General features: G+C 39.7%; 2 protein-coding genes across 18 annotated transcripts; both read right to left on the reverse strand.

Annotated features, from left to right (window-relative positions):
* Nucleotides 1-3540: 3540 nt before the first annotated feature.
* On the reverse strand, nt 3541-20428 carry LOC131243322 (pentatricopeptide repeat-containing protein At2g01860). 16 transcript variants are annotated; one of them, XR_009170021.1, is made up of 5 exons: nt 18710-20428; nt 18502-18631; nt 15458-18355; nt 14926-15096; nt 11374-13713 (listed from the first exon to the last, which is right to left on the reverse strand). XR_009170021.1 is itself a non-coding variant. In XM_058242581.1 (3 exons), exons 1-3 carry the CDS (start codon nt 20047-20049, stop codon nt 3629-3631), a joined length of 1452 nt encoding a protein of 483 aa, XP_058098564.1. In that variant the 5' UTR covers nt 20050-20427; the 3' UTR covers nt 3541-3628. The 16 variants fall into 16 exon arrangements, 6 of the variants coding, with proteins under 6 accessions (XP_058098564.1, XP_058098561.1, XP_058098562.1 ...); XR_009170020.1 differs by lacking the exon at nt 15458-18355 and having other exon boundaries at nt 18527-18631; nt 18710-20427; XR_009170017.1 differs by having other exon boundaries at nt 18527-20420.
* LOC131243324 (uncharacterized) lies at nt 6358-7771 on the reverse strand. 2 transcript variants are annotated; one of them, XM_058242583.1, is made up of 3 exons: nt 6887-7685; nt 6652-6779; nt 6358-6400 (listed from the first exon to the last, which is right to left on the reverse strand). In XM_058242583.1, the coding sequence occupies exons 1-3, from the start codon at nt 7046-7048 to the stop codon at nt 6397-6399; spliced, it is 294 nt and encodes a 97-aa protein (XP_058098566.1). In that variant the 5' UTR covers nt 7049-7685; the 3' UTR covers nt 6358-6396. The 2 variants fall into 2 exon arrangements, with proteins under 2 accessions (XP_058098566.1, XP_058098565.1); XM_058242582.1 differs by lacking the exon at nt 6358-6400 and adding an exon at nt 6410-6518 and having other exon boundaries at nt 6887-7771.
* Nucleotides 20429-22020: the final 1592 nt, after the last annotated feature.

Genomic DNA, 22020 nt, shown 5'->3' on the forward strand with positions numbered 1-22020 from the left:
ATGTGGTGGGCCCCACTCCTCAAAATTTCAGCCCAAAGGTCAAGCATAATTATAACAAGTTGCTGGATTTTTAACCCAACAGGTTTATGGGCCTATTGGAGTCCAGTAATTATTTCATTTGATTAGGACATCAGCCCAAGTGGTCCAGCTATTAAGTCAGAGGGCCCTCCCAGATAAGGTTACATCATACGACATAAGGGAGTAGGTGGGTCACACTGCTAGACCAAAGTCCAGCAGGTAGCCCACATGGGGCGTCCCATATGGGCCTGGTCGGTCCAAGGCCTGGACGGCCTGGCTATACATACATCAAGGCGGGCTCCACGTACACTAAAGTGGGTCCCACAGGGGATGTACACATAGGGTGGACCCTCCCTACATGGGCCACCCATGGATGGGACGGCTGGGATATACAACACATCAAGGTGGGCCCATGAAGCAGGCTGGACGCCCCAGCCTAGGCATCCCTGCTTAGCTGGCCACTCCTGGCCGCAACACGGCCAGGTAAAATGTCTGTTGGCTCTGAAATTTTACGGAGTGACACTTCCATAGGTGGGTCACACCCTCACAAAATTTCAGAAGTTTTGGATATTCTTAAGTATTTTAATTAATTTAAACAAAATAGTCAGACCTGGACGTCCCAACGTGGTGGGCCAGTCCAGCCCTCGCCACGTTGTGCACAGGGGTCCATTGGCCCTAAAAATTGGTAGGTGGGTCCCAACATGGGTGAACCACCTCCCTGTAAATTTTCATGATTTTATGATATCCAGAAGTATTTTAATTAATTTGAAGGATACAATCTGTATAGGGTGGAGTATTGCTGGAATATGACTGTGCTGAATTTGGGTCATTCCAATGGGTGGGTCATGGGCCTCCAAAATTCTGGAAATTGAGGGCCAAGGTCTCTCATCATGTATACAATAACAGAAAACCCAAAAAAGTGGCCCACCATTATCAAAATAATTTATGAATTTCAGTTTACAACAATCTACATTGTTGGACTGCACAGCAGAAAATCAGGCTGACCACCCCTCTTGGCCCAACCCTTTGGATAACCAAATGGAGTCAGTTGGGGCTGAAATTTGGCATACTTATAGGTGGGGTCCACACCTTTAAGAAACATATATTACATGAGACCAAACACCCCTCTAAATGCCCAAAAATCTATCCAGACAGATTTGGACAGCAACATGTTATTGTCCAAACCACTCCAAAAGATAATTAAAAGGGAAATAAATCACCATTTTCTTAAGGTGGGGTCCACCTAGATGGGTCACACAACTCTCAGACCCAAGCCCCTTCCAAGATCACCCATAAAATCAAGCCCAAAGGCTGTCCAAAACATGACAACAATATGAGGCAACAAGGTGGGCCTTGACATCTAACCACTTGAGCCTAGTTGCATGGCACATCAAGTGGACCACACATACATCAGATTTACTATAAAGACAGGAAAGAAAAGATGGAGAAGAAACACAATCCGTCCATGGGGTAGGGCCCCGCCACTAATGGGCCCTCCCAAGAATGAATCATACCCATACAACTACATTGATTGTACATGCAATATAAAATCACTACATGCATGATCTATAATTGTTATGAATGGTTGGGATGCCTTAGGGTCTAGATGACCTTAAGATGGAGTGGATCATTAAATACATCATGATGAGGTCCATGGAGAATGGTCTCATCATGGATCATGACATGCATGTAGGATGGGCTAAAGGGCTACATCCATGGGATCAAATACGATCCCCACCATGGATTGGTGGGTCCCATGTAATCCATCCATGAAGAAATAATGAGATTAAAGAAAAGAATGAAATTGAGCAAAAGAATAGTCACCCACCTTAATGGATCCCACTCTAAAGTTACATCAACCTACTCTTCATGCTCCAAGGGACATGTTTCAATGGGTGAGATGGATTGTTGAAGGTTAGATGAGAGGGAATTTGAGAGAGAAGGGGCTGGAGAAGAGAGGAAGATGGAAGGGAAGTTGCTGAAATTTTTAAAATGGAAGAGAAAATGAGAAGAGAGAGAGAGAGAGAGAGAGAGAGGATTTGTAAGGGAGTAATGATTATGTTGTAAGAAAGCAAATGATGGCCCATGGTGATAATAACAAAATTGCTATACTTCGGCTAGGTTTAGGTGGTGTCTAAAGTGGGTGGTGAAAATTTTATGCAATTATATAGTGTGTGTGGGTGGTGTGCATGGGAAGTTGTGTCATGGAAATGGTCCACATATTTTTTTTACAAAACTGGGTCATATGATGAAATGCTCATAACTTTTGATATATAAGTCGGATGAACGCATAGGACGCGTCGATGGAACCGCGGCGACGATGCGGTCTATATGGCATTAAATTTAGGTTGATCTGGGTTAGGTCTACATGACCAGACTCAAGGATGGCCGCAAACACTACCCGAAGGTTGTAGGTCACCGAATTTTGACCGATAGGACCGCGGGACCAAAATGAACGAAATGCATACTCACACACATACATGCACACATGCGAACTCGGGTCGGGTCTCACAACTAGCGAGACTTCAGACGGGTAGGCTTAGATCGACTTGTGTCACCGCCGTTATGTTTTGGAGGATTGGACGAAAATAAAAAACTTTACACTTTAATCATCTTAAGTATATATATTATGGCTTGTATAATCCTCATTTAGGCGAACATCACTTTTTCATTGTACTTTGACTATTAGCCCTATATTTATTGATTTTCGTTGTCTCCACCTTGCTTTGGATCCGCTAATTTGAATTGCGCTACTCTAAATGCTTGTGTGTGAAATAAATGTGAATCTAAATGAGATCACGCATGCATTTTCATTTGGTTCACACCCGGGAACTTGAGATCGAGGTATATGTACTTGGGTTCCGATTTTCAAGGTGATATAGTAACTAAGTTTGACTTTTTATCAACCAATTCACATTCTCACATGTAACCCCATCACACTCCATAATCCCAATCACACACTCCATAAAGCATCAGTTGATGCTCTGTGGACCCAATTATTGTTTGCGCATTGTTTTATCCAAGTCACCCATCCATTCACCAAATCATTTTTGTACATGGGCCCAAAAATGAGGCAGATCTAAAGGTCAAGTGGACCACACCCTAAAAAATAGTCAGTAAAAGAAAATTGTCTTTTTTACTGGTAGCCAAAACAGTTGGTAAAAGGTTTGCCAAAAACACTGTTAAAGGTCTGCCGAAATGTCGGTAAAAGTTTATCGAAAAGCCCATAAAGGCCTGTCAAAATGTCAATAAAAGTCCTTCGAAACGCCGGTAAGGCCTGTCCAAGCGCTGGTATAGATATAATGAAGCACCAATAAAAGACCCCACCAAGCCAAGCACCGATAAAAAGGCATGCAACTGCTGGTATATGTCTAGAAAACATTGTTATAGGTGTTGGCCACTGATAAAAAATATTTTTAACATATTTGAAACCTAAAAAAGTTGCACAACACAATTTAAAATAAATATTGTATTACTTCACAGTAAAATATATATATATACACACACACACACACACACACATGATATTTACAACAATGTTTAAAATGGTTCCAAATACATAAAAGAATAGAAAAAAAAATCCCTCAATCCAGCCATCATCTGTCTTTACCTACAACCTACAAAACAAAATAACAAAAAGATATTAATTACTTCCCAAATAGAAAAAATGACTATAGATATCAACATTGAAAATGAAGATAATCAATCTTTTTTTCAAATGCACTCAATTGTAAATTGTGAAAAGCTTGAATAGTAGAGAGGAGCTTGTTTGTGTTTTTGTAAATTGTGAAAAGCTTGAATAGTAGCACTATTTACAAAGATCTTTACCGGCGGCCAAAACCGCCGAGAAAGATGTAAAACCGCCGGTAAGTTCAGATACGCGGCGCTAAAGGAATGCGTCGCTAAATCGTTTACCGGCGGTGGTACTCTTTTAGCGGCGTTTTTTATGACCGCCGCCATAAATAAACTTTTACCTGCGATTATTGTACTTTACCGCCGCTTTTACTGACTGCTGCTAAAGAGTTTAGAAACGCCGTAAAAGATAAAAGGCGCCGCTAAAAGCCTTCGTAAGCATCGTAAAAGTTTGTTGAAACGCCGGTAAAGATCCTCAAAAAACACCACTAGCTTTTTTTTTCTTAATCCATTGATTGTTTATATTTAATTGGAACCTGTATTCTTTTTAAATAGTTAGAATATAAAAAATGTTGTACAACACAATTTTAAATGAATACTAAATAAAATTGTATTACTTTACAATGAAAAATATATAATATTTACATTAATAAATTGAAAATGTCCCAAATACATATTAAAAAAAATTCCTCCATCTAGCCATCATTTGTCTCTACCTGCAACCTGCAAGACAAGATAACAAAAAGAAATTAATTACATTTCTACATTTTTCCTGTGATTTAGATAGATCATATGACTTGGTTCATGTTACACAGTAAACTAATGAGATTATTTGGAATAACCTTTTGATCTTCACCAATTTGACCAGTGATGTGGGCCTTGACATGATTGAAATATCTTAGTAATATAATTCTCCATTTTGGATCCACCTTTTGATCATCACATCCAATCTCTTCAAGGAATAGCTAGTAAGGCGAAAATGAAAATGGAGAATTAAAATCTTTCTTGACAGTTGTAGAGATTCAACCATTTCCATTAGCGCATTTTCATAGCTGACATGCAGTTTTAGTAATTCCTAAATACCGAGTGCAACATCCCACATTCAATATATCCTGGGTTCATCTCAAGTTAAGATGCTCTCAACAACTAAAGCAGACAGAACCTCATCTAATACAGCACTATGCCATAACATCAAAATCTTACCTTTGATGTCCCTTCGCCCCCATCTCTTTAGGGATTGAAGGCAAGAGATAACAAAGTCGCACCAGGTAACTCTCTAGCATCACTGTTTTTTCCTGCATGTGGAAAAGATAATAATGTCTTACAAAACAAATTAAATAAAAGGAAGAAGTCACTAGCGTATTTTATGTCAGAGGATAAAATCAAACAAGAATAGTGAAACAAGGACAATCCCTTTTTCTAAATTAAGTTTCTATGTCCAATATCCATCTCAGGCATTTATGTCATGCACACATTTAAACAACTTAAAGCAAAGGCTGCCTCCTTCACTCTCTTCAGCCAATGCTAATAAATTGTTAATGTTGAGCTTCTCACGATGCAATGCAACCATTCATAATGTAATGGAATATAATCAGAAAGATAACGTTGTTTTGTTTAAGGCCTCTGGTTCAAGTGTACAGATACAGTGAAGTAATAGAGCAACAAATCAGGGAACAACATCACTTGAGCATAGAATGTAGCAATGTGCAAAACTATGTTTTTTTGCACTCAATCAAAATTTCAAAAGCAACCACATTTCATATCCAAGAAATTTCATGATACAAAATTTCCAGAAACATTACTTATACCTGAAGAAAACATGACCTAGGGAAAGACATCCAACAATTTTTCAACCTTGTTCACCATGACTTTCTCCTTCACCAGTCTACGTCGAGTACTGGGACCAAATGAGAAAGGCTTATCAGTATTGGTACCTTAATTATTGCCTTCATGAACAACAGAATGAATAAAACATGTTCTTAGGCAGGTCAGGATGAACAGAATATAGCAACAAAATTAGCAGATATGAGGGCATCCAGCCGATCCAAAGCCCAATTCTCAGTGGCACCCAAACAATCCCTAAGCCTTGCATAAAAAACAATCTGCATATTAGGCAGGTCAAGTGTTCGAATTTTAAATACACTACCTTGGTATCTTTCAAGTAATTGTCAGAAACAGACCAAAAGACTTTTATACCAATAGCATTCTGTAATACATTTTATATTTGATTTCAACACCTACATGGTGCATGAATTGTGCAAAACAACAACCATTGTCAGATTTGAAGTGGTCGGGATCGAGGGCTCTGAGACCGATGTTAATCCAGACCGCAACACGCTGAGCTTGTTGGCACCCGATATCTCTCTACGCATTGGTTGCATGGCCGTTCATCTAATTAAATCAAGCACAACACTGTGAAATTCCATACTACAGATTTATCCACCAATCTCAAGCACCAGATGTTCAACTGCTATTTCATATCTCCATGATCAATCTTCATTCCCTCTGCTCTAAACCTTTACCATTGGCATCATATCAGGTCAGATTAATGCTTCTTAGTACCCTACACCGTTAACGAAATAATGGGTAAAGTTCAATTTCAAGATAAAAGAACCACAACAAAAGAAGCTTACCATCACACCTAAGTGGCCTTCTCATCTTACCCAATGCCATAAAATCTCTCCATCTTGTTGGATCTTCACTTGTTTGTCGTAGACGAGAGTTGCATTAACGGGTATGTTGCAGTCACCTGCACAAAAAATGTTCTTGTGGAGGAGTGCTCTTAGAACAATTATGAGTACAAATGGAGTAAAAATGCCCATGCGGTATAGAAGTATGAATCTCTTTTCTTGTAGAATGCTACAAAACTTGAAAGAGTCAGGATAGGTTATTAGAGACCATGAGCAAGAGAATGGAATAAAAAAGAGAACCATGTAGTAATTTGCATGAACCGGATCAGCAGAACCTTGTGGTAAGGAAAAAGTGAAGTGCCACACTTACCATGTGAAGTGAAGTAGGAACAAAGGCACTATCTTGTGTAGTTGTAGGCTGAGTATTGGAAGAAGGTGAGACATATTCAACAAGAACAGCTGCCTTTTCAGTACCTTCAGGACCAACAGTTTCATCCACTTTCATGAAGAGAGCATCAGTTAGCATTTATCGATGTGAAAGAAATAAAAAATACACTTACAGTATATCTGTCAAACATTCAAAATCACTTCACAAGAGTACTAACCTCAATGCATTCCATGATATCATAGAAAAGGCTGTGTTGACTATCGAGTTCTTTCTTGGAAGTGCCCTTCCCACCAGCTTCAACAGATAAATCCTTCATTTGACTAATGACATCTTCATATGCATTTTCAGAAATAAAGTTTCTACCTGCAGAGGTTGACATAGATCCATCCGCATCCAAGTTCAAATTGTTTAAATGCTCAAATATAACAGCTATACATCAAAAGATTCCAATGCCATCATGCCAACTTGCATGATGAAAACAGGCCCTTAAGTGAAACCTAAAAATCTCATGAGAAATTGGTAAATTTAAGAAATTTTGGAGAATGAGATTTGTCAGTAGCTAGTATGCTTACAACTACATACCTTTGTGGCAGGGGTTTGGGAAAGCATCCTATCAGCATTTCTCTTTGAGTCGGCTCTTTATGGCCTGGCATGGTGGCTTCCCCTCTTCATCTGACAAATGGAAATGGCTTATAGCATTGCCGGCAGCTTTGAGGGGCATATGGTGGGAAAGGAACGAAAGATGTTTCAGGGATAATAGTCATTGCTAGGTTTTTATAGTTAACAGATTGTTCTTCATGATTAGGGAGTGGGGTGACTAAGCTGGGGGTTGAGGTGAAGTATTTTTAGTTTTTCTTTTCTGTTGGCCTGTTTTGTTGTCTGTTTTCTCATTTCGCCCTTTGGGCTTTTTTTAATTATTATTATATATAATCAAATTCATCCTTCAAAAGAAAACATACACAAGCATTCCCTTCTCAACTAGCACTCTACGTAGTACAAGTTAGGAAATGCATTAATAATTTGAACTGTGGAAAGATTCCACAAGGAAATCCACTTGATCATGCATACACAAATTTTGGAAATAAGGATGAGTCCCTTTCGGATGTGCTATGTAGGAGGGAATAAAATGCAGGCTTCATTTTTTTATATGTCTGTTCTCAATCTGTCAAAATTCCAGTTTAATCATGCTAATGATAATTTGAATTAGTCCCATTAGGTATATTGAGGCAACAAAAAAGGTTCTGCTCTCAACAAGCTGGGCTACATTGGTTTCTTTCAAAATGTTAGCAAGTGTTATAAGCCTAGGAAACAAAGTGGGAGCACGACTCTGAAGCACATTCTCCAGTGAAACTGAGTCGACTCACTTCCGGTGGAGTTTAAACCTAGTTCCTAACATCGCAAAGGTCAAGCTAAGGTATAGTTTATGTTCCATGTGAATTGAAACTTCCTGGTTCGAGATTGTTTCTTGTCCATTGAGCTGTCAGGTTCTATTTGGAAAGTGTGGAAAACCCAGTCCACATTGAGCAGAATGAAGACCGTCAAACCATTGTAAGTTAAGGTCCCCATAAGAATCTTTGGATAAACAACCAATTATCTTATGCACAAGTCATTTAACTAAAATAGCACTAAATAAAGGGTCATTTCACATGTTTTCCCTTTTTCATTATTAGAATCTATTTGTTGGCCAATTAAAGGGATATAGTATTTCAATATAGAAGATTTTTGTACATGGGTCATCTGTAATGGGCCCCACAAAATCAGAGATTTTCACATGTGGACCACCTGCAAATACAATTGCAATTAGAAAAGTTAGTGAGCCCCATTATATAATTGGGATAAAACTTTGATGATGATGAATATTGATTGATTTAACTGAGTTGGACATGCATTGCACATGTATAGTGGTTAATGTAAGTACATGATCCCCATGCTCCACGATATTATCAAAGATAAGCAAATGAGGAAATAACACAAGGACCTGTTTGAAGGACGTTTGAAAAATAATTTGAGTCATTTTTAACCAACAATCACCATTATAGCTATTGGTACTTATTGGAATGTCTTCCAATGGTACAAGTTAATAGCACACTAGTGGCCCACTTAAACAATGGATGGTGATGATTTTTGCATGTTATGTTCTCACGTAGTTCGGGGCACTGTCAATGGTCAATGCTGTAAGGAAACTCCACCATCAGACCATCCTAGTCTTCTGATAATCATCCTGGGAATGGTTGGTCAGAAAGAAATAGCTGATGTTGTTGCACAATGGGGACAAGCCCATTGATTGGATGGAAGTGATTGATTTTCTTCCTTCATTGCTTGTCCATGATGGGTGGTTTTATGAGCATTGTGCTTCCATTCTATGGATTTCTCCTAATGGTGTTTATTTCCTCATGCTTGCAGATAGTAGTATGTTTTTTTTTCAAGAAGATTTTTTTTTTTCATAGAAAAAAGTCCTACTTCCTCATGAATGTCACAAAGAAATCAATGTTGCATAGCAAAATTGCTACATGCTTTACATTTTCAAGTCATGATGAGCATTAGTCGAACATATTTCAGCTCGTGACAAAGCCTAACACAACTAGCTATGATAAAGGCTTAGGCTTAGATGATGATGACGACTTAAAAAACAAATAAATATATAAATAAAAATAAATCAACAAGCAGTACATTCATCATTACATGGATGTAAGTAGCAATTTCTAACACAACAAGGAATACCCATTTCCATAGCTAGTTAATAAAAAAAAAAAAAAACTGGTCTTTGCTATTTTTATGTGGGGACTGGATGTTAACATCTAGATGAAGGGATCAAGGGATAATATGCCCTTCACTCCCAATGGTTTAATCATTTTCAAACGGGTTCATCCAAACATGACATCAATATTCTATAGAAAAATCAAGCTACTTCCTATTATACAAGCTAGGTCCTTAGTTTTTTTTTTTTTTTTTTTTGTCTTGAGCATGATATAGAATTTTCCTACACTCAGTACTACATGCGGAAAATGTCCATGCTTCAGTATGCTTTGTGATGGACAACAACCCATACAACAATTAATAAGAAACTTCACATTCATCTGTAAAAATATGAATCTGCACAAGGAAAACAGAACAAAAAGGAAAAAGAAAATGTGAACTTGTGAAGATGTCAAGACATGATACACAAAGCTCCCAACTCAAGAATACAAACCTGCAGTCAAACAAGGAAAAGCTACATGAAGCACTCCAAATAGCGAAGAAAAAAGAAATTTATTCATGGACTAATAACCAATTAGTTCCAATGTCCACTGCCATCCCCCCCGTCCATCCCAAAGAGTTGAACTAGTTCACGAGCAATGGATGGAAGATTTTTTTTTTTCCTCATAACAATCAGTCTGAATTCACAACATCTTGTAGCCTTAAGGTTGAACAAGTGTGGACTATGGCTCAGTGATCCATACCATTGGTATGATGGTTGCCATTGTCAATGGGAGATATCCCAAAGTTTTCCCTGACTGAACAATCCTCTCTTTTTGAATAGATGAATGGTCCATATTCAAAATCAATGGGAAAACAAAGATTGGATGGTGAGCATCCTATATGGGAGATTTGGGTCACGGTCTATCACCCGCTTGTCCCAACTCAAGGCTTGAGCTTACTGAGCATATCCTCAACTTAGGAAGCATATAATTCTGTCAGTTTAATTGATCTTTTTTTTTTTAAGATCAAAATATAGGTGACAATATATATATATATATATATATATATATATATATATATATATATATATATATATATATATATATATATATATATATATATATCTTATTCAAGTGTTTCATAAGGATATGAAACTTCCATTCATCAGTGCTGCAGCCACAACATGACAATAACAGCAAAATAGACCCAGAATCAATGCACAAATGCAGACCCAATAGCTGGCTGAACACAAGTGGGCCCCAATGCAGCACTCATGGAATAAAGCTTATTCTACCAAGACTTGTACAGGAACAGTTCTCAAGACCATTCATGTGTACAAGATTAAGTTTCACTCATTTACATCAAATTCATAGATCTTAATCTCAGAACACACACTGCTAGTAAAGAATGGGAATGTATTTATGATTGTTCCCTTCTTAGAGAGAAAGAAAAGGGCATAAGATGCTACTCAAGAAGCTTTTGCACTAATTTCTTTTCCCTCTACTTTCATCCTGCAGCTCATCAATTTAAATCCCACCCAAGTGTCATAAAGACTATACAATAAAACCATTTTAAGGGTTTGAAATAAGATAAAGTTAGCAAAAACACAGCATAACTATATCGAACATGACTAACAAGACTGAGACATCGGGATTCATAGGCGTGCATGTTAACATGGAGCACATGTAGAGAGCTAGGCTGTTTGTCAGGTGGGCCCACTGTGAATTCCCTGGTCCAAAAATCAAGCCAAATGCAGCATGCACTCATATGATAAAAATCTAGGTATAAAAAATATATATATAAAAACATATTTAAATGCGGTGGAGGTCCACTTGTTTAGATTGTGGAGAAGCTAATAGTATCAGACCACTAGACCTGATTTCTTTCAGATCCATGGAGAAGGAGAAGAGAAGTTGAGCTGACATGCATAATGATGTTTGCAGTATAATCAGATAGGAAGGGAGAAGCATTGTGCAATCAAACAAAAGTGATTCATGTAGTTCTCATCCTTAATCACACGTCCTGTAAAAAAGATCACTTTTATTGGAAAATAATAACCACCCATTCAATGGAGTCAGCTTCCAACAGGTGGGTACTACACACCAATGTGCCACATTGGAGCAAGACCCAATCCATCCATCACACTCTGAGAAACAGAAGCTTCATTAAAGAAAAACAGAAAAGAGAGAAACAGACCGCTGAGATAGCAAACTGAAACTCCATACCAAAAAACAAAGGGAAAAGCAACAGGAAACAGCAAAAAAACTAAAAAAAAAAACCGGAAAAAAAAAAGCTCATTGAGAACACAAACATAACATATTCCTAAATTTGCCTAGTATGTGTTTATTTTTTACATTGCTGTTTAATCCCCACTGGATTCATAGAGAATAGCCGAAGACACTCGTTGATTTTAGGGGGCCTAAGTTGTATAAGCCAGCCATGTTGTAGCGGTTTGTGCACCTCAGAGCTCTAACCTTTTGTAGAGTTCTCAAGTTCTTTTAATATAAAATGTTCTTGTGCTTTGATATTTCTGACATGTAAAATGGTATCAAAGAAGTTTAATTGTGTTTCACTATGATTTTGTTTTGAGTTGGAGTGAGGTTGACCAGATTAGTAACCAAACCTCGAGATAGAGAACAAAATCAAATCACAAGAGCACATCTATGAGCAAATGAGCAAGGAAGGCATCTACTTTCCTAAAAATTGGATTAGGAGACTACAAAGATCTTGCAGATGAAACTTTCACCATTACATGGAATATACATTGTAGGAAAACCTTTCTAACAGAGCAAGCCTTGCCCAATTACAACCTCCCAGGTAGGAATCTATTAATCGATTGGTCCAATCAACCAAACCTATGACTTTCAAGTCACAACTTTTGAAGACTGTCATGGGACCTTTTGAAGAAATGTGGGTGTTAAAATCACCCTGTTTTAGAGCATTAAAAGAGCTTACGGCCCAAGAATCCCAAGTTCTATATTCAAGTAGGAAGTTAAGGCCAAAGCATGCTCACCCAAACTAAAACATCAATAGTTCAAGCTAAGCATTGTAAAAGTCGAGTCCAAGTAGGAAGCTATAGCCAAAATATCCAGACATTCAAGCCAAAACTAAAACAGCAATCATTCAAGCCAAGCATTGCAAGAGCCCATTTGGAACCTTGTATTGGTCAATAATCACATATTTGCTCAATCACATGTGCATGTATGTAAGTAGACATGCCTTCATGTATTGATAAATGCACACATATTTGCTCAATCCCACACTGCTAAACAAATCTAAGGGCGTGTATTGATAGCAGGAATCCAAGGGAAGGGGGATTTTCTTCCATTGAAAAGATGGCTAGGGCTGTTTAGATAGCAAGAAGACTCAGGATTCCAAAAGTATAATCATTAGACTTGTCCACCCTAGCACAATATACGAGGTGACTTTTGTCAAATAAAACTTAGATTTCCACTTGCATCCAAACATACCACTAATTCTGGAATCCTATTTTCTACAGTAAATATGGAAACAATCATTACATAATCATTATAATCTCCTAATCCACACCTTGGATTCCTTGTATCCATACACGCCCTAAGGGTGCGTTTGGATGAACTACCAATTAAATAGCGATTATTAGTCTAATGAATTGAAAATAGCCCAATTGTAATCTCCTTAGAATTCATATTGAAGATCTAGGCTCCAAATTGCAATTTCGTTACATAATGTTGGAGTTGAAAGAAACATAACTCCAATTTGAGGGTGAATCCTTATTATACAATGAAAAATGCTGAGGCAATTTCCATAAGGTGAGATTGAAGAGGGGTATCACACGGTTTGTGCCTTCATGGCATAGGTGATACAGATTACTGGTCATCTTCCTTCTAACCGTTTAGTTTTCTCAAACAAGCATGGCTAAACTGATGACTGGACCAGGCTGATCTTTGGGCCAAGCATGTTCATGGCAGTACCCACTAGATGATGGCCCATATCTCTCATGTGTATTATGTCCCCATGTGTGCCATAAACTGTCTCTTTGGACTCTCTTCACGCAAATCAACCTAGCACTTTTCTGATAAAATGCTAGGAATCATAATTAATTTCTATCATTACATCCTGATTAAACTACTAAACTATTATGATTCAGTTCATTTGTGCATCCAAATGTAAGCCTAAATCGCCAGGAAATAACTAGCATAACTTCTTAGCTGTTCTTCTTACTCAATCAATATAACTCAACCATCTGATTGTGTTGCTAATTTACCTTGTAAACTGGTCCAAATCCTCCCTCTCCGAGTTTATTGATAGGACCGAAGTCCTCTGTAGCAACCCTGAGCTGGGCATAGCTGAAAGTGTTGGGTTTTGTGCCCATTCCTTGAAAATCTGCATACAATCAAGAAGGCAGATTTCATTCAAAATTCACTCTGAAGGATATACATTCATCAACCTGAAGAGGATATGCACAGAATACTCAGGTCTCCGGTTTCTGCAGTGGGTCCCATGGATCAATGATCCAGACTGTTAATTAATTGGGCCATGCAGTGGATGTACCATACCCTGAAAACCTAAAATTTCAATCTGTAGCTGGCAAATAGAATGTTAAGAAAAGAAATACAGCAATGGTCCACATTCAACTGAAAAAAATTCCAAGATTGGTGGCTAGGATCTTCCAAATTTGGAGATTCCAGGAGCATGGTCCATCCACTAACGAAGTTCATTCACCATGTTCTAAGTATTGATTTATTACGTTAGAGAAGATTTTAAATGAAAGTTAGCAGAAGTATGGGAATTAAAATTATAATTACACATAGCAATACCATCATACCCAATGAATAAACTGGCCCGTCATGTATTCTTAAATCAAATCACGATAACTGTAAGTTTGGATGCAAAAGTGAATTTTATTGTCAAGAGTCAGCTTGGTAAAGAGGAATTGGCAGAAACTAGTGATCATCCCTAGGATCCATACAGAGGAAGCAAGCAATTATATGATACCCAAGCTGAGGATATACAGTGTCTTTAAGACCTGACTTTGAGCAAAGTGAGATCCATGGCTTCGTAATCTACACTGTGGATAACAAAAAGGCCCCACCATGGATATGTGACACCCAAAAATCCCCATTAGAACAATCTTAAACCTTTGGTCGGTGGCCTATGAATGGACGGTTAAGAAGAAATACAGCAGCATTCCACATTGAAACGACATGAGACCAAAGATTGAGTGTTACAATATTCCAAATAGGGAAATTATTGGGAATCACTCCACATTGGGGCCCACAAGATCAATGCCCCAGATTTAGTGACACGGGTCCCACTTGTACAAACTAGAGGCTTGAGGATACTGTCCTTGGCTTCCTCTGAGGTAGTCCCCCAAATTGCAGTAACGTTTCACAGCGTACAAACTAGAAACCAACATAACTGCATTTTGGAGCCCGGACCCTCAATTTGAATGCTATGGAAGCTACAATCTGGTTCCACTTTATTAGACTAATAATAGCAATTCAATTTGATAGTCATCCAAACATCCTAAGTAACTTTAGCATGTCTGAATTCAAGCCTTTGCAAGTATTAGTTGTTTATTAACATTAAAGATACCTTCATCTTCGTCATTGGCCAATCTTTTCCTTCTTCGTATTAAAATATAAACACCAAAAATGGTTAATATGATCACTGCTCCAACAGAAACTGATATCCCAACAACCAATCCAGTCCTGTTCTTTGTCGAACTGATCGTTGGTGGAAGATTACCAACAGTCGGTATAAAATCTGAAAAAAAAAAAAAAAAAAAAAAAAAGAAGAAGAAGAAGAAGAAGAAGAAGAAGAAACAAACAGCGGTCAGTGTTGAACTACTTTGGGAACTTCAAGTGTTTCCTTGGTACTCTGTTGAGCTAAGTAGCAATACCTCGACTGAATATAGAAGAATTAACAAAATGAAGGTGCCAACATTTTAATTCATAATTACAATCAAACCCTAATTGCAATTCAACATGTTTGAAGTTGGACACAGAATTATCAGAATCGATTTTTAGGGCCTAGACCCACTCTGATAATTTTCACTTCATGGAATTCAAATGTGTTGAAACAAAGACTAAAAATAATTGTAAACATTCAGTGGAACTTAATTCACCTGACGCCCGACATGCATGGTCCATAGTAACCACCAGTAGGAGGAATGCAGCACGTTCCCTTTCCAGCCCAAAATAGATGAACTTTGAGGTAGTTGGGATATCAGTGTTGAGGCTATACAGGGACATGCAAACTGCAGGTTTCCAGCCTGATAAGGTAACTTGCAGCATTGTTATGGAGGTCCTTGGCCATTGCGGGTATCTTGATGAAGCGGAAGCCGTGTTTGCAGAGATGAAACGGGAGGATTGGGTTCCTGATGAGCATGTGTACGGTCTCCTGGTGGACTTGTGGGGGAAGGCTGGCGAAGTTGACAAGGCCCGAGGATGGTATCAGTCGATGCTTGATGCAGGGCTGCGGCCAAACGTCCCCACTTGCAATTTGCTGCTCAGTGCATTCCTCCGGGCCAACCGGTTCTCTGACGCCCATGATGTGCTGCAGAGCATGCTGAGTTTGGGTTTGCATCCCTCGTTGCAGACATATACACTCCTCCTTAGCTGTTGTACGGACACACGATCTCCAGGTGACATGGGTTTATGCTGTGAGCTCATGGCAATCACTGGTCACCCTGCACATGTATTCCTACTGACCATGCCAGCAGCAGAACCAGATGGGCAGAATGTTCGAGACCGGAGTGGAAAATGGAGGTCGAGAGACGTTGGAGAGAGAGAGAGAGAGAGAGAGTTTCGGTCGGTTATTGAAGGGAGGAGAGAAGAGGGGAGAAGGGTTTTGGGAGAGGAGGCGGGAGAGAAGAGGGGGGAAGGGTTTTGGAAGAGAAGAGGTGCGCGGGAGAGAAAAGCGCAATTTGGGGAGGGCGCACGAAAAAAATCGATTTTAGGTTTTTTCATTTAGAACGAGCGGCGGTGGCTTCCTTGTACACGGGCGGCCACATAAAAACGCCCCTGATTTCCCTCTATAGTGGCGGTTTGTTGTGGCCGCCTATGATAAAAATGCCCCTAATACCAGTATTTTTTGTAGTGTAGGGAATGATGGAGTGTGTGATGGTGTTAACTTTTGAGATCGTGATGTGTTGGTTGAGAGTGTAATTCAGTTACATTTAAGAACGTGCGTGGGTTTCAACGTAGAGTGATGGCATTACACTTGAGGTTGTAATTGGGAATGATAGGGTATGTGTTGTGGTTGCACATAAGAATATGAATTGGTTGATGTAGATTGTAACTTAGTTACATTTCATTTTGTGAAGGACTTTCAAGATTGAGTGATGTGATTTACTTGAGGGTGTAATGGAGTTTAGTTGAGGGTGTAATGGGGTTTACTTGAAACCATTTAACAATAAAACAATGCAAATCATTAAATAAATCCTAACCCGGGGAAGAAATCACAATGCGCGCGAAGCTCAACTTACAAACGTGAAAATTTCAGATGATGCTCATACCTTGTCGAGTAATGTAACGAGAAGAGGTGGGAAACTTGAAAATTCAGAGAAATTGAGAGAAGATGTGTGAAGAGAGAATTGAAAAAATGATAAGAGAGAAGTTGGTAGAGAAGAGGTATGAGAAACCTTCAGACCGGATCATCTGTTTGTAGCAAAATAGGAGAAGATGGGTTATGTTCTAGCAGAGGGAACAACACTCTCTACCTGTTGTTGTTTTTTTTTTTTTTCAAAATAGAATAAGAGAAAAAGGTTCTAGAAAGGGGAATGACACTGCCTCCGTGTGTATTTTTTTTTTTTTTTTCTTTTCTTTCTTTTTCCGTTTTTCTTTTAATAATAGTTGTATTTCTCCCCCTTTTTTTCTTTTCGAAGACTATATTGTTGACGTCAGTAAGGATGACATGGACCACCTAAAATGAAACAAATAGATACTCCCTGTTTTGTTACAAACAAAGGATCCAAACTCTTAACTAATAAGTGTTTCTCAATGCTAGGGAGAATAGATGGGATTTTTTTAAGTAAGAGCATCTTCAATCCAAACATCCTCCCAAAAACAATTCTTGCCCCCATTTCCCACCTTTCATTTCATACCCTTATTTAGAGATTGACCCTTTTTTTCCCCCAAACTTTGAGATAACTTTCCAAAAGAAATAGTCACTCCCTCTAATTTTCACTTTTGGGATCCAACCTCCCTCCATCTCTCAAAATTAAGATGCAAGACTCTTCTCCAAAGTGCTTCTTGTTCTTTCCCAAAGCGCCACCACCACTTTGCCAACAATGCCCAATTTCTTCACTTAAATACGACCAATGACTTATAAAAGTGACTCCATTTAAGGAGGTGAAATTTGTGGGCTTCCCACCTCTTTCCCAAAGAAAGTCCCTTTGGATTTTTTCCACATCTGTCGCACTCCGCCCAGGATCCCAAGAGGGTGTATTTATTAGATTAACCATTGCAATTATCAATTCAATACTGCATCCTTAACCCAGTGCATTTCTTTCTTTTCTTTTCTTTTCTTTTTAATTTTGAAAAGCAACACAAGTTTATTAATAAAGCAAGATTAAAACCGCACCCTATGTCGTTACAAACCAAAAACCAATTAAGAAGCACAAAACACATGAGGGATGCAAATGAAAGACTTGAGAGCACCAAGGCCGAAGCAACAACATTCAGCTTGGCCTTCCTAAACACCTCATCCCTAATGGGTGCATTTGGATGCTCTATTGAAACAAATTGTAATAAGTCAATTCAATTAAGAGGAATGAACAAATAATTCATAATGACTGCCAAAACCACAATTACATTTCCATGTGTTTCAAGCTGGACATAAAAGGACGGTAGTGGTGATTGAGGGAGTTAGTCATTCAAGTTGAACTCACCCTTTTACTTAGGATCCCAATGTTGGCATTTCCTGTTTACTGAATGAGTAAATACAGTTCATCTTAATTAAGCCTCCAAAACACCCTGGGATGTTGTGAAAGCAGTGCAATATAAATCACTAACTGAGAGCTCTGAAAAGTGAAAACACAAAGGTAAGCATCACCACAACCATTCATCTTGTTACATTTGATCAGCACCAAAAAAGAACATTAAACAACTTCAATTCTATTAACAGATGAGAGAGAGAGAGAGAGAGAGAGAGAGAGAGAGCATTTACATTGAGAAGTAATCAAGACACATACCCAACTGGCATCTGCGATAACAGTGCCACCATCGCTTTATCCAGCTTGAATCCTGCCAATTCTACTTCCTTGCACATCTGCCTGACCATTGCCAATCTACCAGAACTGGCATAAACCATTATTAAATCACGGTAAATATCATAAGTAGGCGAAAACCCCGCCTCCTTAAGCTTCGAAAAGTACCTTACACACCTCGAAAGATCATTCAAAGCAACACACAGCTTTATCACTACCCGATAAGCAGGGAGATCCAAAAGGTAATCTGATTCCTCCATTTCCCAAACAAGTGCCAACGCCTCCCTATACTTCTTCTCGCAATACCTACTATAAATCATTGTCGTATACATAACTATACTTGGGTCCATCCCAGATTCCTTGTACCATCTAAATAGACCCTCAACGGCTTCGAATTTCCCAAGCCTTATGCAGATTTTCATAACAGCAGTGCAGTCCTGCTGTTTCAAATTCAAATCTTCCCGCTCTCCAAGCTCATCCAATAAGGCCAGTGTGAGTTTGTATTTATCCGGGTCCTTTCCAACCTCCAATATAAGCTTGGCATGAATGCTTGGATCCAATGTCCGATTACTGTCCTTGGCAGCCAAGAGAAGCTTCCGGGCAAGATTGAAACTCCCTGCTCTTATAAACCCCCTTGCCATTGCTTCAATCACACTCCGGCTTGCAGAGGAAACAAACTTCCCCGGCTCAAATGGTGTTTTCAGTCCTCGGGTCCTCGCTAAGATCTCAACAGTGGAAGAAAGGATCCGATCATCTGGGAAGAATTGTGGGTGCTTTTGGGCCCAACAGAAGGTCTGTAGAGCTCTTTCAGGAAGACCCATGTGACCCAATTCTCGGACTGTTATTGAAAGCGACCCTTTTCGGAGGAACTGTAGCCATCTGTCAAGAACCTCAGATGCATTTACATCCGGAGGAAGGCTTCCAATCTCCCTGGCCAGGGTTATTAGGAAATCTGGGTTCTTGTATACCCGCTTGGAGAGTGACGATCGTGATGAGAATGCATTTGGTGAAACCGACCGTACATGTTTTTTCAACGTTGGTAACCCCAATGGCCGGATTTTGTGAGGCATAGGCAGAGGGAGAGGCCTCTCCCTCGACAGTTTCCCGGGTTTCTGATGAATTCTTCCTTGGAAAAGTGAAGAAATCGCTTCAATCTCATCTGGGCCCCACACCAAATTTCCATCCTCATCAACATCATCATCACTGCCACCAGATGATTCTCGTCTCTCCTCAGAATTAGAATCTGTTCGAGGCGGGTCTCTCTCAATGTTCTTCTTTATAAATCTATTGACTCTCGGAGGCTCCGCAGGGAGCTTCGCACGACGCGGGAATCGAAGATTCTTGGGTATCTTCCTGCGGGGTGGGGTCATGTTCGATCGTGTGATGGATTTAATCCTAACAGTAATGGGTGAATTCTTGCTGGATTTGAATCGGTCGGATGGTTTAAACTGCTGGAATTGAATTCCGGCAAATGGAGAAGCGCGGTAGCATATGACCGAATGTGCCATATCTGATACTGAAATGAAAAGTTTTACGGGATAGGAATGGGTGGAGAGAGCTTTAACAGAAGAATTTCATCGAACAGGTGGTGTGCAGTTGTATCAGAAGAAATGGGCAGCCTACCTTTGATCCGATATGCTATGATTTGGGACGGAATCCTCCACCTCTCCCAAATCTATCAACCCAAATTTTCTTTTTCGATCTCTCTCTCTCTCTCTCTCTCTCACAGAGTGGGAGATGACCGAAATTTCACAAAACCTCTCACTCCCTCAGGAGCTATCTGATCCTCGACCTTAGAATATGCACTTACGCGGTTTGGCTGGTGACCCCAACATCAGCCAGTTAGCTGGTGTCAAAGCTCTGTGGGCCCACCATGATGTGTGTGTTTTATCCACGCCGTCCATCCAAGCCCTAAAATGAGGCAGATCCAACGATCAAGTGGAACACAGCACGGGAGCTTTGGATCTGCCTCATTTTTTGGGGTCATGCCCATGGACGGCGTGGATCATGGTGGGACCGGCAGAGCTTTGATATCAGCTAGCTGTGCTGATGTTGGTATCACCAGCCAAACCATGTCATATTCCGCTTGTAAAAGTGGGTCCCATGTCTGAATGATCCAGACCGTTGTCTGATGGAACTCTAGGGATGTACCATGCACCTCAAGTGATGCAATATTCGACATCCAAACCCGAGTAAACTGTGCATAAAGACAAAATCCAGTAGAGTCGAAGATCATATGGGCCAGAGCGTTGGACGTAGCGGATTAGGTGAGACCCTGGATCCATCAAGGTGAGTGGGACCCCTGACTGTGGGTCCACTGTGATGTATGTGACTACATTCACGCCGTCCATCCGTATTGAAAGCTCATTTTAGGGCTTGATCCAAAAAATGAAGCAGTTAGTACAGGAAACAGTGGTGATTGACCATTAAAAACTTCTTGTGGGCCACAAAAAGCCTTGGATCAAGATAATATTTGTCTATTCTCTTCATCTAGGTGTTTGTGACCTTATCAACAGCTTGGATGGCAAATAAACATTCCTGTGGAATCCATGAAGTTTTTAATGTTGAGGATTAAATCATGACTCTTTCTTGTGGTGTGGTCCATCTAAGATTTTAATCAGCTTCATTTTTGGAATCATGCCCTAAAATGATCTTTCAAAATGGTTGGACGGTGTGGATTTAAGGCACATAGATCACTGTGAGCCTCACAGTCAGGGGTCCCATCCCACCCACCTCGGTGGATTTGGGTCTCACCTAATCCGCTCCTTTTTGCGAGTTACACTCGCGTTTCAATGATCCAAACCGTTGATACCAAAAGTTGCAGAGACGGAAAGATCCTGGCCAATAAACCTCTGTTTACAGTGAACGTGGACGGTTGCTATACCTTCTTTTGTACCAATGAATTTGTTCGGTAGCGATTGAAGGGTTGTGATTTTTTAATCTATGAGATTTTCGGTGCCCATTGTATCAACCGTTGATAAGATGGGTCCCGCGATGGACGGTCCATGTATCGAAAACTCTCCGTATTAGATATGCTAGCCATTGAATGTTTGTACCAATTTCCGTTTGAGTGTGGACCGTTGTTTTATTTTCTTTCTTAGCCGTCTGTTCACGGGGGCTACAATTTGAAGGGTTGACAGTCTCCAAGTTAATGGACCATCCACACCACATGTGGGATCATAACATGAACGGTTTAGACCACTGAAGAATGGGCATAATTAAGAGGGCCTTGAGGCCGTTGTTCGGGTGAGCCATAGCATGGATAGATCAAGTCCCAAAGGGTCTCTAAGATTGGAATTCTGACGTGGAGCCCTCGCATTCACACGTTCCAATATGGAAAACGTGTGTAAGATCTGAGTTTACCATCTGGTCGGAAATAATCCATTCTAACCGTCCCTTTATCTAGTTTTCAGGACAGAAGATCTAAACGGAGCTTACAGATGCACACGTGTATTGTATTGGCACGTGCAGCTGAGTGC

The sequence above is a fragment of the Magnolia sinica genome, chromosome 4 (genome assembly GCF_029962835.1).
Source record: "Magnolia sinica isolate HGM2019 chromosome 4, MsV1, whole genome shotgun sequence".
In the NCBI taxonomy this organism is placed as follows: domain Eukaryota; kingdom Viridiplantae; phylum Streptophyta; class Magnoliopsida; order Magnoliales; family Magnoliaceae; genus Magnolia; species Magnolia sinica.

What these genes read in the sequence shown, in the direction of transcription:
- LOC131243322 (XM_058242577.1), bottom strand. Translation starts at nt 20,049, where the DNA reads ATGGCACATTCGGTCATATGCTACCGCGCTTCTCCATTTGCCGGAATT. An exon ending in TTATCGCAGATGCCAGTTGG is followed by an intron (nt 13,714 to 18,526) that starts GTATGTGTCTTG and finishes GATTGTATGCAG; the next exon opens with ATTTTCAAGGAATGGGCACA.
- LOC131243324 (XM_058242582.1), bottom strand. Translation starts at nt 7,048, where the DNA reads ATGTCAACCTCTGCAGGTAGAAACTTTATTTCTGAAAATGCATATGAA. An exon ending in ATATCATGGAATGCATTGAG is followed by an intron (nt 6,780 to 6,886) that starts GTTAGTACTCTT and finishes TCTTCATGAAAG; the next exon opens with TGGATGAAACTGTTGGTCCT. An exon ending in TTCCTACTTCACTTCACATG is followed by an intron (nt 6,519 to 6,651) that starts GTAAGTGTGGCA and finishes GACTCTTTCAAG; the next exon opens with TTTTGTAGCATTCTACAAGA.